General features: G+C 48.2%; 1 protein-coding gene across 1 annotated transcript in view; it reads right to left on the reverse strand.

Moving 5' to 3' along the window:
• Positions 1–267: 267 nt before the first annotated feature.
• Positions 268–17856, reverse strand: part of LOC140430247 (uncharacterized) — a 153734-nt gene continuing 136145 nt past the window's right edge. Inside the window, exons 3-6 of the mRNA XM_072517674.1 lie at positions 5724–6418; positions 4657–5016; positions 3076–3232; positions 268–2988 (exon numbers count right to left, since the gene is read on the reverse strand). Coding sequence (XP_072373775.1) covers positions 2255–2988; positions 3076–3232; positions 4657–5016; positions 5724–6418 — 1946 coding nt within the window. The 3' untranslated portion in view covers positions 268–2254. The remainder of the gene's footprint in view (positions 2989–3075; positions 3233–4656; positions 5017–5723; positions 6419–17856) is intronic.

Here is a 17856-nt window from a genome sequence, read left to right on the forward strand (position 1 = left end):
CCCACCAAGGCCCCTCATGTCATCTCATGCCCCCACTCATACTTTTTGTGCTAAGTTATGCATCCAACCACACCCATGCCTCATCATACCTTCCATGCCAACCTCTGCCCTCAGGCACTTCACATTCCTCTTTATAGCCTCTGTGCTAACTAAGTGCCAACCAAAACCACCTCATGCCCACCACCCACTACCCTTCCACCACCCATACCAACACCCCCACCTTCCACAATAGGCAGACGTCAACACCCATGCTGAGATTAAATAAAATTAAGTTCCAAGTGTCTGTTGCAGACTTTATTTTTATTTTTTAAACATTCATTCATAAAAAAGCAATTACATTTAAATTCTTTCAATTTCATTGTCCCTTCTGACAACAAACATTGTATTCAATTGCATCACCTCCTATAAAAACAATTGGTACTCCTCCTTCAAACTGTCCATAGCCACTTTTTAAAATTAATTCATGTGATGCGGGTGTTGCTGACTGGATCCATCCCCAACTGCCCTTGAGGGGACAGTTAGGAGTCGACCACATTGCTGTGACTCAAGGGTCACAGAACGTGCAGACCATATAAGGATGCCTTCCCGAAAAGGACATTAATGAATTAGATGAGTTTTTGCAACAATCAACATTGGTTTCATGGTCATCATTTGACTTAAAATTCCAGATTTTTATTGAATCTGCCGTGGTGGGATTCGAACTCGGGTCCCCAGAGCATTATCCTTGGTCTCTCAATTACTAGTCTGGTGACAGTACCACTAAGCCACTCTGGCTGTCAATCAAATTGTGAAATGGCCAGCACCCTTCTGTGATAATGGGTGACTGTGAAAACTGGGATGCACCTTTACCCAGTCAACAGGGCTTGTGTCAAAGTAAAAGGCAATAATTTTCTAACATTCCAAACAGTTTTTTTCAAAGAGTTAAAGACAGGAGTTTTAAATGCTGGTATAGCTGGACAGCTCCCTTGACAGCTCTTCTTGACATTTGTGACAACGGTTTCTGACAATTTCAATGAGCTCTCAGTTCTAAAGAGGTTTGCGCACTTTATACGCACATTCATGCCTAATTTTTCAATATCTCAAATGAATCAGGCGGCACAGTGGTTCACAGGGGCAGGGACCCAGGTTCGATTCTGACCTATCAGGTGACTATCAGGTATGGAGTTTGTACGTTCTCTCAGTGTCTAAATGGGTTTCCTCCCACTGTCTAAAGCGGTGCAGGTTAGATGGATTGGCTATGCTAAATTGGCCCCAACGGTTAGGTGGGGTTACAGGGAAAGGGCGAGGATTGGGTCTGTGTTGGGTGGTGTTTTGAATGGTCAGGGCAGACTCAATGGGCCGACTGACCTCCTTCTGCACTGTGATTTATGATACGTTTTTTCGCAAAGGCAGCTTAACTGCCTTAAGGTGCTGGTTTAGCACAGTGGGCTATAATGGAGACCAGCAGCGCGGGTTCAATTCCCATTCCAGCCTCCCCGAACAGGCGCCGAAACGTGGTGACTATGGGTTTTTCCACAGTAACTTCATTGAAGCCTACTTGCAGCAATAAGCGACTATTATTATTTCTTTGGGAGATGTGCGTGAAAAGTTTTTTTACGCAGAGGGTGGTGGGTGCCTGGAACGCTTTGCCAGCGGAGGTGTTAGAGGCGGGCATGATAGCATCATTTAAGATGCATCTAGACAGATATATGAACAGGCGGGGAACAGAGGGAAGTAGATCCTTGGAAAATAGGCAACAGGTTTAGATAAAGGATCTGGATCGGTGCAGGCTGGGAGGGTTGAAGGGCCTGTTCCTGTGCTGTAACTTTCTTTGTTCTAACTCCCCAAGGTGTCTGGTGACCATATTCAAAGGGGTACCTTTCCACACTCAAGGGTACCCAATCTATCCAAACAAATGAACAGAGTTCAGACGAACTCCTCTCGGGTTTAATCTGCACACGTTGGGTTTCAGACTCCTCTCATCCCAAAACCACACAAGTGGAGGCAGCTGCTGATTTCTATGGACAGGTGCTTCTGTGAAAGATGCAGACCTGGCCTATCCCTGGCCCCACGAAAATGGGAGGTGGCGATGATCGAGGGGAGGGGTCTTCTGGATTCTGGTATCTTCTGCCAATGTCCTTACAACAAAGAGGCTCTATGACATGGCAAAATACAGATCAAAAAGAGAAAAATATCCCTCATGACAATGCAGGAGGAGGAGAATAAAGAGGTGGCAGTGTTGGAGGGAGGGATCCTAATTCCTTCTCTGGCTCCCCTATCCTCGTGACGTGACCTCTCCTGTGTCAGAGTCTTGTCCAGCAGCAGATGTCTCTGCACTGGGCTGTTGGCCAGAATGTGCAGGCGCTTCAATCTGAGACAGAATCTGCCTCATTTCATTCAGAGTTTCATTGCTTCTTTGCAGAAGCTGACAAAGAACCTCATTCTGCTGCTGAAGAATCTCATTGTTTCTTTTTAGATGATGCTGAAGAATCTCATTGTTTATTTGCAGATTCTGATTAACATCAGTCTTAAATTCAGTCAAAGTTTGTTGAATCAAGTTAGACGTGGCCCGATAACTCTCTGTACTTTGAACCTGTTCCTGATGTAAGCGCTTAAGAGGTTTCAGATCATCTTCATTTTCTTCACCAGCAGCATGGGCCTGATATTGTCCGTGTGATCGTGGAGACAGCAGAGCTTCTGCTCCCAAAGCCACAGGTTCCTCGCCTCCAGAAGGATCTGAGCTCCCTCCCTCCACTACAGCAGCCAGAGCATCACAGACCTCCTCCTTCACACAGGTCACAATATTTAACTTGAACTCACCAACACTACCCTCCAAATCAGACACCTTACCCTCCTGACACTCCTCTCCCTCCTCCACTGCGGCTGCTATGCAACATTGCTGTGAGGTATTAACCTCTGTACCTTCCTCATCAGCCCTTTCAGGAATCTCGAACCCTGCTGCCACCTCTCCTCCATCACCATCTGATGTGTCCATGGACACCTGTGTATCTGTCAGGGGAAGGAAATCACAATGATTATCTTTTGTCACATAAATCAACTCTCCCAATGGTTTAAACACTCAGCTGCTGACATCACCTTCACTCATCCCCATATCTGATCTGCTATTGGTTATCGTGGGGTTGGAGAGGTCAAACAGCTTTCTGGTGAACTCCTCCTGTTCCTTCAGCTCCTTGATGTACGGAACCCGCCCTCCAGTCAACGAGCGCTCCTGGGCATTATGGACCAGCTTTACCTAAAGAAAGAAATGAAAATGAAAAATAAATCAGGGTCCAGACTTTGCTGTGTTGTCTTGTGACACATTTAAGATCGACAAATTTTCCAGGGCCAGATGGCATCTATCCCAGATTTGTGAGGGAGACAAGAGATGAAATTACTGGGCCTCTAACAGAAATCTTTGTTTCCACGTTGGCCACAGGTGAGGTTCCAGAGGATTGGAGGATAGACAATGTTGTCCCGTTATTTAAGAAGGGTAGCAAGGATAATCCAGGTAACTATAAGCCAGTGAGTTTGATGTCAGTGATAGTGAAATTGTTGGAAAAGATTCTGAGATAGGATCTATGCACATTTGGAAGTGAATGGTCTTATTAGCGACAGACAACATGGTTTTGTACGAGGGAGGTCATGTCTCACTAATTTAATTGAGTTTTTTGAGGAGGTGACAAAAATGATTGACGAGAGAAGGGCTGTGGATGTTGTCTGTAAGGACTTTAGTAAAGCAATTGACAAGGTCCCTCACAGCAGGCTGGTGCAAAAGATTAAATCACATGGGGTCAGGGGGGAACTAGGTAGATGGATTCAGAACTGGCTTGGCAATAGAAGACAGAGGGTAGCAGTGGAATGATGCTTTTCTGAATGGATGTCTGTAACTAGTGGTGTTCCGCAGGGATCGGTGCAGATAGTGATGAAGATTGTCAGAGAATACAGCAGGATATAAATAGGCTGCAAAATACAGCTATGTAGAATGTTGGCAAGGCCATATTTGGAATACTGTGTCCAATTCTGGTCACCACACGACCAGAAGCAAGTGGAAGATTTGGAAAGAATACAGAAAAGGTTTACCAGGATGTTGCCTGGTATGGAGTGTATTAGCTTTGAGGAGAGATTGAATAAACTGGGATTGTTCTCCCTCGAGAAACGGAGGCTGAGGGGTGACCGGAAAGAAGTTTATAAAATTATGAGGGGTATAAATAGGGTGAACAGTTGGAGGCTTTTTCCCCAGGGCAGAAATGACAATTACAAGGGAGCACAAGTTCAAGGTGAGGGGGGATAGATTCAGTGGAGATGTGAGGGGGATGGTTTTTTTGTTTACACAGAGGGTGGTGGTGGCCTGGAATGAACTGCCAAGTGAGGTGGTTGAGGCAGATACATTAGCGACCTTTAAGACTTATCTGGATAGGCACATGAACAGATGAGTTATAGAAGGATATCGGCAGTTGGTCTAGATAGGACACGTGATCGGCGCAGGCTTGGAGGGCTGAAGAGCCTGTTCCTGTGCTGTATTGTTCTTTATACTCATTGAGTTACGGTGTGATCTCCTATTTGGTATCTTTTGGTTACCTTTTTGATTTTGGTTGTGCTTGATGTTTATTTATAAATGCCTGAATAAAAATATTTTAAAAAAGAAACCAATGAGTCCAATAATAATTTGCCACATACCTCGCATGGGAAAGGTTTCTCCCCTGTGTGAATACGTTGGTGTTGATGGAGAGACGATAACCATAAGAATGATTTGTCACACATTTTGCACATGAAGGATTTCTCCCCTGTGTGAATGCGTTGGTGTCTGTGGAGGTTCGATAACTGCGAGAATGATTTGTCACACACTTCGCACCTAAAGGGCTTCTCCCCTGTGTGTGCACGTTGGTGTCTACGGAGGGTCGATGACTTTGAGAAGGATTTGTCACACACCTCACACCTGAAGGGTTTCTCTCCTGTGTGAACACGTTGGTGTACTCGGAGGGTTGATGACGTTGAGAATGATTTGTCACACACCTTGCACGCGATGGGTTGCTTTACCTTCAGGAAGAAATGAAAATGAAAAATAAATCAGGATCCAGACTTTGCTGTGTTTATGTGACACATTTTCCGAATGTTGGAAAATTAGCAAAGAAAATCTTGTGAGCTTTCTGTATTTTGAACTCAAAATCTCAGATTTGAACTTTGAAAAAAATATTCAGATATTGCCCTCTTGCCCATAACACGGGAACTTGTGCATAAGCAGCAGCTTCTATACATATTGACAACTTCTTCTGGTGATGTTTGGAGATCTGATAAAAGGTTAAATTGACCATCTTAAAACGACTGGACTGATAGTGGGAGAGGTTGGAGAGTCACTACTGAGACAAGACACTGCTGAGACAGACAGTGCTGAGACAGACACTGCTGTGGAAGGACAGCTCCCCTGTGTGAGCACTGGAGGGTAAACAACACAGACAACTCTCAGTGTAAGGGGAGCAGGTGAGCTGCAGTGTGAATGTGCTAGTGTCTGTGGAGGTCTGATGACTGTGAGAATGATTTGTTGCAAACCTCACACATGAATGGTTTCCCACCAGTGTGTGCAGAAGGCTGAATAGTCCAAGAATGATTTGTTAGAAATGATACATGTGAATGTGTTGCTCTTTGCAGGGGGAGGGTGACTAGAAATGGTTTGTCACATATTGTACATGTGAATATGTCGGTGTGCGCCAGAAACTATATGAGTCTGAGAATAATTTGTCACATACCTCGTATGGGAAGGGTTTGTCTCCTGTGTGAACATGTTGGTGTCTATGGAGGTTCGATGACAGCGAGAATGATTTGTCACACACCTCACATGTGAAAGGTTTCTCCCCGGTGTGAGTGCGTCGATGGGTGTGGAGGTTCCATAACTGCGAAAATGATTTGTCGCACACCTCGCATTTGAATGGTTTCTCCTCTGTGTGAATGCGTTGGTGATTACGAAAGGTCCATAAGTGTGAGAATGATTTGTCACACAGCTCGCAGGTGAATGGTTTCTCCCCTGTGTGAATGCGTCGGTGTTGGCAGAGGGTGGATGAGTCCGAGAATGATCTGTCACACACCTCACATGTGAAGGGTTTCTCGCCAGTGTGAGTCCGTTGGTGTGATAGAAGACGGGAATTTCGGCTGAAAGTCATGTCACACACATCACACCTGAAGGGTTTGTCTTGCTCCCCTGTGTGAAGCCGTTGGTGTTCACTGAGGCTTGATGACCGTGCAAATGATTTATCACACACCTCACAAGTGAATGGTTTCTCCCCTGTGTGAATCATCTGGTGCCTCAGGAACATCGTCGAATTCACGAAACCTGTATCACAAACATCACACTTGAATCGTTTCCCTTCCATGGGCTGCCCTTGTGGTAACAGTAGTTGCAGCACCTCAGAAGATCTTATGAACCCGTGGAGACTCTGACACACACCTCACACTTGAACAGTCGCTCACTTGTAGGAATGAGTCAGTGGCTCATGAAGCTCGAATGATTAAAACTCTCAGTCCCACTTCTTCCCAGCCTCATCCTGACCGATCGGCACAGCCAAACCTCAGAAAGGTTGGTTCTGATGAAAGGTTTCACACCATTGACTAGTTTCAGATCTGATGAGATGTCAAAGCTTCCCTGACCCGACCGATTTCCAGATGATAGTTTCGCTATCTAACCGTCTGTGTTGAGCAATGCTATGAAGGGACTGGATGTCTTCCCACAGTTGTGCAGTTGTTCCGTGGGTGATGGTCAGGATCTATCTGCGGCGTTTATCCTCTCTGTATTCTCTGGTGCAGTACGGTTCAATCCTTCTGTAAAACAGGAAAAGGAAACATGATTTCCTCCAACTTCCTCTCCTCCTTTGCTGAAGGGGCTGACTCCTCAGTTAGAGACTGTTCCACAGTGAGTGTCAGTCTGCTATTACCCTGTGTGGGGATCAGATACATAGAACAAACAGTACAGCACAGTACAGGCCCTTCGGCCCATGATGTTGCGCCGACCATTTATCCGAATCTAAGATCAACCTAACCTACACCCCTTCAATTTACTGCTGTCCATGTGCCTGTCCAAGAGTCGCTTAAATGTCCCGATTGACTCCAACTCCACCACCTCCGCTGGCAGTGCATTCCATGCACCCACCACTCTGTGTAAAGAACCTACCTCTGACATCTCCCCTATACCTTCCTCCATTCACCTTAAAATTATGGCCCCTCATGACAGCCATTTCCACCCTGGGGAAAAGTCTCTGGCTATCCACTCAATCACTGCCTCTCATCACCTTGTACACCTCTATCAAGTTACCTCTCTTCCTTCTTCGTTCCAGTGAGAAAAGCCCTAGCTCCCTCAACCTTTCTTCATAAGACGTGCCCTCCAGTCCAGGTAGCATCCTAGTAAATCTCCTCTGCACCCTCTCCAATGCATCCACATCCTTCCTATTGTAGCCACCTAAATTGACCAACTCCCGATTTAAAATGGCGAACGACAAAGGCTGATGGGAAAGTCAGCCAACAGGACAAAAACCAGCAGCTGCAGGTTTGCTGTGTATTTACCTCTGCAAAAAAACAGACAACATCGATACCAGCGGCCATCAGCATAACAAAGTAGCAGCTATCTGCATACTGATGAGCAATCCCCAGGAACAATAAGTAACATTTTTGACACACAAAGCAAAGCCAGACTCCTCAGCGCCAGCAGGAGCCAACACAAAAGAGGTGAACGAGCACCTCAAGACCGCCCATCGATCAGGGAACCGCTCCAGTATTGGAGAAAATCGAACCAAGCGATTGGGACAAAGTCCAATCACTTGGGACCAGGTACAGGGACCGCCCCGAAAGGCGGGAAGCCCCTGGGGACTATAAGAGTTAAGCACTCTTCAGCAGCTCTCTTCACCGCTCTCTTCTTTCTGCCTGGGTCACCCAGCAAAAGGAACCAACATTGATCGTGACCGGTGCAGTGACTCCAGTGATCATCAAAATCATAAGTCTAAATCCAACGCTCGCTACGAGATAGACGCTCCTAGCTACCAATCCGTACCAACTTCGAATCCCGCAGACTCAGAACCCGAACGAAAGGCCATTTGTTCCCCTGACCTGGTGGGCCAGTTCAAAGTTAAGTATAGGCCTGTTAGTTATAGCAGTAGCTTAGACGTAGAATGTATGCATGAGTAGCGATTACTGTGTATAATAAACGTGCTTTGATTTAAATCTTACTAATCGGTGTATTGGGTTATTGATCATTACTCGGACTTGAACCTCATGGCGGTATCATAAAGATACCTGGCGACTCGAGAGCAAAGGTAATAAAACAGAACAATTGAACCAAGGAGAAAATCAGCAACACTATAATGAGGCGACCAGAACTGGACACAATATTCCAACTGTGGTCCAACCAGGGTTTTATAAAGCTGCGGCTCTTAAACTCAATCCTCCTGTTAATGAAAGCCAACACACCATACGCCTTCTTTTTTTTTAATTAAATATTTTATTGAAAATTTTTGGTCAACCAACACAGTACATTGTGCATCCTTTACACAATATTATAACAACACAAATAACAATGACCTATTTTATAAACAAAAAATGAATAAATAATAAATAACAAAAATGAAAACTAGCCCTAATTGGCAACTGCCTTGTCACAAGTAACACTCTCCAAAAATATAATTTAACAGTCCAATGTATAATTATCTGCAGCAACGACCTATACATACTATACAGTATATATTAACAACCCTGAGAGTCCTTCTGGTTCCTCCTCCCCCCCCCCCCCCCCCCGATCCTGGGCTGCTGCTGCTGCCTTCTTTTTCCCATTCCGTCTATCTTTCTGCGAGGTATTCGACGAACGGTTGCCACCGCCTGGTGAACCCTTGAGCCGACCCCCTTAGGACGAACTTAATCCGCTCTAGCTTTATAAACCCCGCCATGTCATTTATCCAGGTCTCCACCCCCGGGGGCTTGGCTTCTTTCCACATTAGGAATATCCTGCGCCGGGCTACTAGGGACGCAAAGGCCAAAACATCGGCCTCTCTCGCCTCCTGCACTCCCGGCTCTTGTGCAACCCCAAATATAGCCAACCCCCAGCTTGGTTCGACCCAGACTCCTACTACTTTTGAAAGCACCTTTGTCACCCCCATCCAAAACCCCTGTAGTGCCGGGCATGACCAAAACATATGGGTATGATTCGCTGGGCTTCTCGAGAACCTCGCACACCTATCCTCCACCCCAAAAAATTTACTGAGCCGTGCTCCAGTCATATGTGCCCTGTGTAATACCTTAAACTGAATCAGGCTTAGCCTGGCACACGAGGACGACGAGTTTACCCTGCTTAGGGCATCTGCCCACAGCCCCATCTCGATCTCCTCCCCCAGCTCTTCTTCCCATTTCCCTTTTAGTTCATCTACCATAGTCTCCCCTTCGTCCCTCATTTCCCTATATATATCTGACACCTTACCATCCCCCACCCATGTCTTTGAGATCACTCTGTCCTGCACCTCTTGTGTCGGGAGCTGCGGGAATTCCCTCACCTGTTGCCTCGCAAAAGCCCTCAGTTGCATATACCTGAATGCATTCCCTTGGGGCAACCCATATTTCTCGGTCAGCGCTCCCAGACTCGCAAACTTCCCATCCACAATCCCCCCCCCCAAGGCCCCAGTCTTTCCCCTATGCCGTCTCCACTGTCCCCAAATCTTCAGTGTAGCCACCACCACCGGGCTTGTGGTGTAGTTCCTCGGTGAGAACGGCAATGGGGCTGTCACCATAGCCTGTAGGCTAGTCCCCCTACAGGACGCCCTCTCTAATCTCTTCCACGCCGCTCCCTCCTCCTCTCCCATCCACTTACTCACCATTGAAATATTAGCGGCCCAATAATACTCACTTAGGCTCGGTAGTGCCAGCTCCCCCCTATCCCTGCTACGCTGTAAGAATCCCTTCCTCACTCTCGGGGTCTTCCCGGCCCACACAAAACCCATGATGCTCTTTTCAATCCTTTTAAAAAAAGCCTTCGTGATCACCACCGGGAGGCACTGAAACACAAAGAGGAATCTCGGGAGGACCACCATCTTAACCGCCTGCACCCTCCCTGCCAGTGACAGGGATACCATATCCCATCTCTTGAAATCCTCCTCCATCTGTTCCACCAACCGCGTTAAATTTTACCTATGCAATGTGCCCCAATTCTTAGCTACCTGGATCCCCAGGTAACGAAAGTCCCTTGTTACCTTCCTCAACGGTAGGTCCTCTATTTCTCTACCCTGCTCCCCTGGATGCACCACAAACAACTCACTTTTCCCCATGTTCAATTTATACCCTGAAAAATCCCCAAACTCCCCAAGTATCCGCATTATTTCTGGCATCCCCTCCGCCGGGTCTGCCACGTATAGTAGCAAATCGTCCGCATACAAAGATACCCGGTGTTCTTCTCCTCCCCTAAGTACTCCCCTCCACTTCTTGGAACCCCTCAACGCTATCGCCAGGGGCTCAATCGCCAGTGCAAACAATAATGGGGACAGAGGGCATCCCTGCCTTGTCCCTCTATGGAGCCGAAAATATGCAGATCCCCGTCCATTCGTGACCACGCTCGCCACTGGGGCCCTATACAACAGCTGCACCCATCTAACATACCCCTCTCCAAAACCAAATCTCCTCAACACCTCCCACAAATAATCCCACTCCACTCTATCAAATGCTTTCTCGGCATCCATCGCCACTACTATCTCCGTTTCTCCCTCTGGTGGGGCCATCATCATTACCCCTAACAACCTCCGTATATTCGTGTTCAGCTGTCTCCCCTTCACAAACCCAGTTTGGTCCTCGTGGACCACCCCCGGGACACATTCCTCAATTCTCATTGCCATTACCTTGGCCAGGATCTTGGCATCTACATTTAGGAGGGAAATAGGTCTATAGGACCCGCATTGTAGCGGGTCCTTTTCCTTCTTTAAGAGAAGCGATATCGTTGCTTCAGACATAGTCGGGGGCAGTTGTCCCCTTTCCTTTGCCTCATTAAAGGTCCTCGTCAGTACCGGGGCGAGCAAGTCCACATATTTTCTATAGAATTCGACTGGGAATCCATCCGGTCCCGGGGCCTTTCCCGCCTGCATGCTCCTAATTCCTTTCACCACTTCTTCTACCTCGATCTGTGCTCCCAGTCCCACCCTTTCCTGCTCTTCCACCTTGGGAAATTCCAGCCGATCCAAGAAGCCCATCATTCTCTCCCTCCCATCCGGGGGTTGAGCTTCATATAATTTTTTATAAAATGTCTTGAACACTCCATTCACTCTCTCCGCTCCCCGCTCCATCTCTCCTTCCTCATCCCTCACTCTCCCTATTTCCCTCGCTGCTCCCCTTTTCCTCAATTGGTGTGCCAGCAACCTGCTCGCCTTCTCCCCATATTCGTACTGTACACCCTGTGCCTTCCTCCATTGTGCCTCTGCAGTGCCCGTAGTCAGCAAGTCAAATTCTACATGTAGCCTTTGCCTTTCCCTGTACAGTCCCTCCTCCGGTGCTTCCGCATATTGTCTGTCCACCCTCAAAAGTTCTTGCAGCAACCGCTCCCGTTCCTTACTCTCCTGCTTCCCTTTATGTGCCCTTATTGATATCAGCTCCCCTCTAACCACCGCCTTCAACGCCTCCCAGACCACTCCCACCTGGACCTCCCCATTATCATTGAGTTCCAAGTACTTTTCAATGCACCCCCTCACCCTTAGACACACCCCCTCATCTGCCATTAGTCCCATGTCCATTCTCCAGGGTGGGCGCCCTCCTGTTTCCTCCCCTATCTCCAAGTCCACCCAGTGTGGAGCGTGATCCGAAATGGCTATAGCCGTATACTCCGTTCCCCTCACCTTCGGGATCAATGCCCTACCCAGCACAAAAAAGTCTATTCGCGAGTAGACTTTATGGACATAGGAGAAAAACGAGAACTCCTTACTCCTAGGTCTGCTAAATCTCCACGGGTCTACACCTCCCATCTGCTCCATAAAATCTTTAAGTACCTTGGCTGCTGCCGGCCTCCTTCCAGTCCTGGACTTCGACCTATCCAGCCCTGGTTCCAACACCGTATTAAAATCTCCCCCCATTATCAGCTTTCCCATCTCTAGGTCCGGAATGCGTCCTAGCATCCGCCTCATAAAATTGGCATCATCCCAGTTCGGGGCATATACGTTTACCAAAACCACCGTCTCCCCCTGTAGTTTGCCACTCACCATCACGTATCTGCCCCCGTTATCCGCCACTATAGTCTTTGCCTCGAACATTACCCGCTTCCCCACTAATATAGCCACCCCCCTGTTTTTCGCATCTAGCCCCGAATGGAACACCTGACCCACCCATCCTTTGCGTAGCCTAACCTGGTCTATCAGTTTCAGGTGCGTTTCCTGTAACATAACCACATCTGCCTTAAGTTTCTTAAGGTGTGCGAGTACCCGTGCCCTCTTTATCGGCCCATTCAGCCCTCTCACGTTCCACGTGATCAGCCGAGTTGGGGGGCTTCCTACCCCCCCCCTTGTCGATTAGCCATCACCTTTTTCCAGCTCCTCACCCGGTTCCCACGCAGCTGTATCTCCCCCAGGCGGTGCCCCCCCCGCCCATCCTCCCCCATACCAGCTCCCCCCTCTCCCCAGCAGCAGCAACCCAGTAATTCCCCCCCCCCCCCCCGCGCTAGATCCCCCGCTAGCGTAATTACTCCCCCCATGTTGCTCCCAGAGGTCAGCAAACTCTGGCCGACCTCGGCTTCCCCCCGTGACCTCGGCTCGCACCGTGCGACGCCCCCTCCTTCCTGCTTCTCTATTCCCGCCATGATTATCATGGCGCGGGAACCAAGCTTCTCCCTTGGCCCCGCCCCCAATGGCCAACGCCCCATCTCCTCCACCTCCCCTCCTCCCCCCATCACCACCTGTGGGAGAGAGAAAAGTTACCACATCGCAAGATTAGTACATAAAACTCCTCTTTCCCCCCTTTTTAACCCCCCTCTTTGCCCCCCACATTCGCCCCACCACTTTGTTCAAACGTTCTTTTTAATAACCCACTCATTCCAGTTTTTCTTCCACAATAAAAGTCCACGCTTCATCCGCCATCTCAAAGTAGTGGTGCCTCCCTCGATATGTGACCCACAGTCTTGCCGGTTGCAGCATTCCAAATTTTATCTTCTTTTTATGAAGCACCGCCTTGGCCCGATTAAAGCTCGCCCTCCTTCTCGACACCTCCGCACTCCAGTCTTGATAAACGCGGATCACCGCGTTCTCCCATTTACTGCTCCGAGTTTTCTTCGCCCATCTAAGGACCATTTCTCTATCCTTAAAACGGAGGGATCTCACCACTATGGCTCTGGGAATTTCTCCTGCTCTCGGTCCTCGCCCATCACTCGGTATGCTCCCTCCACCTCCAACGGACCCGCCGGGGCCTCCGCTCCCATTAACGAGTGCAGCATCGTGCTCACATATGCCCCGACGTCCGCTCCCTCCACACCTTCAGGAAGACCAAGAATCCTCAGGTTGTTCCTCCTTGCGTTGTTTTCCAGTGCCTCCAACCTTTCCACACATCGTTTCTGATGTGCCTCCTGCGTCTCCGTCTTCACCACCAGGCCCTGTATGTCGTCCTCATTCTCGGCTGCCTTTGCCTTCACGACCCGAAGCTCCCGCTCCTGGGTCTTTTGTTCCTCCTTTAGCCCTTCGATCGCCTGTAGTATCGGGGCCAACAGCTCTTTCTTCATTTCCTTTTTGATCTCTTCCACACAGCATTTCAAGAACTCTTGTTGTTCAGGGCCCCATGTTAAACTGCCACCTTCCGACGCCATCTTGGTTTTTGCTTGCCTTCCTTGCTGCTGTTCTAAAGGATCCACTGCAATCCGGCCACTTTCACCTCCTTTTTCCATCCGTATCCAGGGGGGATTCCCTTCTGGTTTACCACACAGTGTTTTTAGCCGTCAAAATTGCCGTTGGGGCTCCTATCAAGAGCCCAAAAGTCCGTTTCACCGGGAGCTGCCGAAACGTGCGACTCAGCTGGTCATCGCCGCACCCGGAAGTCCCACCATACGCCTTCTTAACAACCCTATCAACCTGGGTGGCAACTTTGAGGGATCGATATACATCGATGGGACCCCAAGATCCCTCTGTTCCTCCACACTTCCAAGAATCCTGTCTATCTACAACCCTTCAATTTATTGCTGTCCATGTGCCTGTCCAAAAGTTGCTTAAATGTCCCTAATGGCTCTTAGACTCCACCACCTCTGCTGGCAGTGCATTCCATGCACCCACCACTCTCTGTTTAAAGAACCGACCTCTGACATCTCCCCTATACCTTCTTCCAATCACCTTAAAATGTGGTCCCCTCGTGACAGTCATTTCCGCCCTGGGGAAAAGTCTCTGGCTATCCGCTCTATCCATGCCTCTCATCACTTTGTCAAAATCCCGATCAAATCACCTCTCTTCCTTCTTCGCTCCAGTGAGAAAAGCCCTAGCTCCCTCAACCTTTCTTCAGAAAACATGCCCTCCAGTCTAGGCACATCCTGGTAAATCTCCTCTGCACCCTCTCCAATGCATCCACATCATTCCTATAATAAGGCAACCAGAACTGGACACAATGAAATGAAAATCGCTTATAGTCACAAGTAGGCTTCAAATGAAGTTAGTGTGAAAAGCCCCTTGGAACAATATTCCAAGTGTGGTCTAACCAGGGTTTTATAAAGCTGCAGCAAAACCTTGCGGCTCTTAAACTCAATCCCCCGTTAATGAAAGCCAACACACCCTACGCCTTCTTAACAATCCCATGAACCTGGGTAGCAACATTGAGGGATCTATGTAAGTGGACCCCAAGATCCCTCTGTTCCTCCACACTTCCAAGAATCCTGCCTTGAACCCTGTATTCAGCATTCAAATTCAACCTTCTAAAATGAATCCCTTCACATTTATCGAGGTTGAACTCCATCTGCCACTTCTCAGCCCAGCTCTGCATCCTATCAATGTCCTGTTGTAACCTGCAACAGCCCTCGACACAATCTACAACTCCACCAACCTTTGTGTCATCGGGAAACTTACTAACCCACCCTTTGACTTCCTCATCCAAGTCATTTATAAAAACCACAAAGAGCAGAGGTCCCAGAACAGATCCTTGCGGGACACCACTGGTCACCGACCTCCAGGCGGAATACTTTCCATCCACGACCACTCGCTGTCTTCTTTTGGCCAGCCAGCCAAATTTCCCTGTATCCCATGCTCCCTAACTTTCTGAATGTGCTTACTATGGGGAACCGTATCAAATGCCTTACTGAAATCCACATACACCACATCCATTGCCCGACCTTCATCAATATGTCTCGTCACATACTCAAAGAATTCAATGAGGCTTTCTTTTTCCTCACTTGACTGTCACACACCCTCTGTTTCCAGTGAGCAGACAACTTGGCTACTTTCTTTCCTCAGCCCAGGCACCGTGAAGACAATGGAAAAGACAGAAGGAGGCCATTCAGCCCATCGACTCTGCACCGACCCACTTAAGCCCTCACTTCCACCCTATTCCCATAACCCAATAAGCCCTCTAATCTTTTTGGTCACTAAGGGCAATTTAGCATGGCCAATCCACCTAACCTGCACGTCTTTGGACTGTGGGAGGAAATCGGAGCGCCCGGACGAAAACCCACGCAGACATGGGGAGAATATGCAGACTGCACACAGTGACCCAGCGGGGAATCGAACCTGGGACCCTGGCACTGTGAAGCCACAGTGTTATCCACTTGTGCTACCGTGCTGCCCTCGACAGAATGTAAAACAGGCTGTCAATTCACTATGAGCTTGAGTCGTGCTGCTGAAGACCAGTTTTCCCCTTGGAGAATGTGTTTAATATAAAAAAAGCACTCGGGAGATATGTTAATTCAATGGATATTTGGACATTTCTCCTCTTGTTTTCCCAAATTATGTGAAGAAAACACTCTGGGCAGGAAATGCTGAAAGCTGAGGAAAAATTTGCTTCAGTGTAGCTGATTGAAGGGTTCTGGTTTATCCTGGGAAATTAGATACACTGCCCTCACTCAGCATATCCCAAATTCAGCTCTCACACACAGCACTGGGCAAAAGTATCAAATCCAAGCCCAGGCTTTTGGGAAAGGCAGAGGCCTTCAGGTGAAATCTTTAAAGAAAACATTTGGATAAATGTGTCTCTCACCTTCTCATATTCAGTAATGACCTATCAACAAATCTCAGCCTGTAAATCAGAAGGGAAATGCTTCCAATAAACACACTCAATATCCAACACAGCCAATCAGTCAGCTCAGCACAAAGCAGCGAGTAAACAGGTCTCTCAGCTGCAGCTTCTCACACAGCATAAGGAGCATTTCCACACCTGATCCCCCACAGGATAGTCAGACTGCCTGAACATTCGTGTGGACATTGTGCAATGTAATTATTATAAATTCTGCTCCTTCACTCACCATCTCCTCACTTGGTTTTCAGTCCCTACAGGATGTGAAGCAGCTGTGGAAGAGGAGAGAATGGGCAGAGTGGGTGGACTCTCTCTGATTGTCGTCTCTCACAGCCAATCTAAATATTTCTGGAGTGACAGGAGTTTCCTGAAGCTTGGCAAACTGACCGTGAAACAGAGGCGACTTTGATCAGCAGATCAGGTGGGGATTTAAACTCGTCATTGTCCCATCTGATTAAAACTTAACTTATTGCAGCTGCTGTCTCAGTTCCCCCGGTAACCATTTGACAGAGATTTCTGGTGTGGGAATAACATTCTTCATCCTCGGAGGCTTTCAAACTGACAACATCAGTGTGGCATGTGAAACCTCGGGTGTGTTTGACAGCAGATCAGAAGAGCAAGACCACAGTATCCAAGGCAGTGATGACGTCCAGTGGTGGGATCAGCACGTGTACAGGAGAGAGGGACACAGGAAAGCGAGAGGGGTCTGGAGAGGTGTGTTTGACCCTGTGATCGGGGAATGTCTCTGTTCCTGGGAGAATGACTTAATAATCTTCAATCGTGTCACAAGTAGGCTTACATTAACACTGCAGTGAAGTTATTGTGAAAATCCCCCAGTCGCCACAGTCCGGTGCCTGTTTGGGTACACTGAGGAATAATTCAGAATGTCCAATTCACCTAACAAGCACGTCTTTTGGGACTTGTGGGTGGAAACCGGAGTGCCCGGAGTAAACCCACACAGACATGGGGAGAACGTGCGGACTCCGCACAGACAGTGATCCAAGCTGGGAATCGAACCCGGGTCCCTGGCGTTGTGAAGCAACAGTAGTAGCCACTGTGCTACCGTGCCGAGTTGGCAACTCAGGGAGTGTTCTGAGGCTCATTGAGTGAGTAGCTGCCCCATGGTCGGATATCTTACTGCCCTGTCCAGGGATCGACTGCTGTGAAGGTAAACTTTCCTCAGCTCCAATTTTTAAAAAAAATGTTCCCATTAAGGGGCAATTTAATGTGGCCAATCCACCTACCCTTCACATGTTTGGGTTGTGAGCATGAAACCTGTGCAGACTTGGGGAGAATATGCAAATTCCTCACGGACAATGACCCGGAGCCGGGATCGGACCCGGGTCCTTAGAGCCGTGAGGCAGATGTGCTGATCACCGCGCCACCGTGTGACCCATCGAAACAAAGAACAAAGAAAATTACAGCACAGGAACAGGCCCTTCGGCCCTCCCAGCCTGCGCCGATCCAGATACTTTATCTAAACCTGTCACCTATTTTCCAAGGATCTACTTCCCTGTTTCCCGCTCGTTCATGTATCTGTCTAGATGCATCTTAAATTATGCTATTGTGCCCGCCTCTACCACCTCCGTTGGCAAAGCGTTCCAGGCACCCAACACCCTCTGCGTAAAAAACTTTCCATGCACAACTCCCTTAAAGTTTCCCCCTCTCACCTTGAAATCGTGACCCCTT

This window comes from Scyliorhinus torazame, chromosome 10, assembly GCF_047496885.1.
Source record: "Scyliorhinus torazame isolate Kashiwa2021f chromosome 10, sScyTor2.1, whole genome shotgun sequence".
NCBI lineage: Eukaryota > Metazoa > Chordata > Chondrichthyes > Carcharhiniformes > Scyliorhinidae > Scyliorhinus > Scyliorhinus torazame.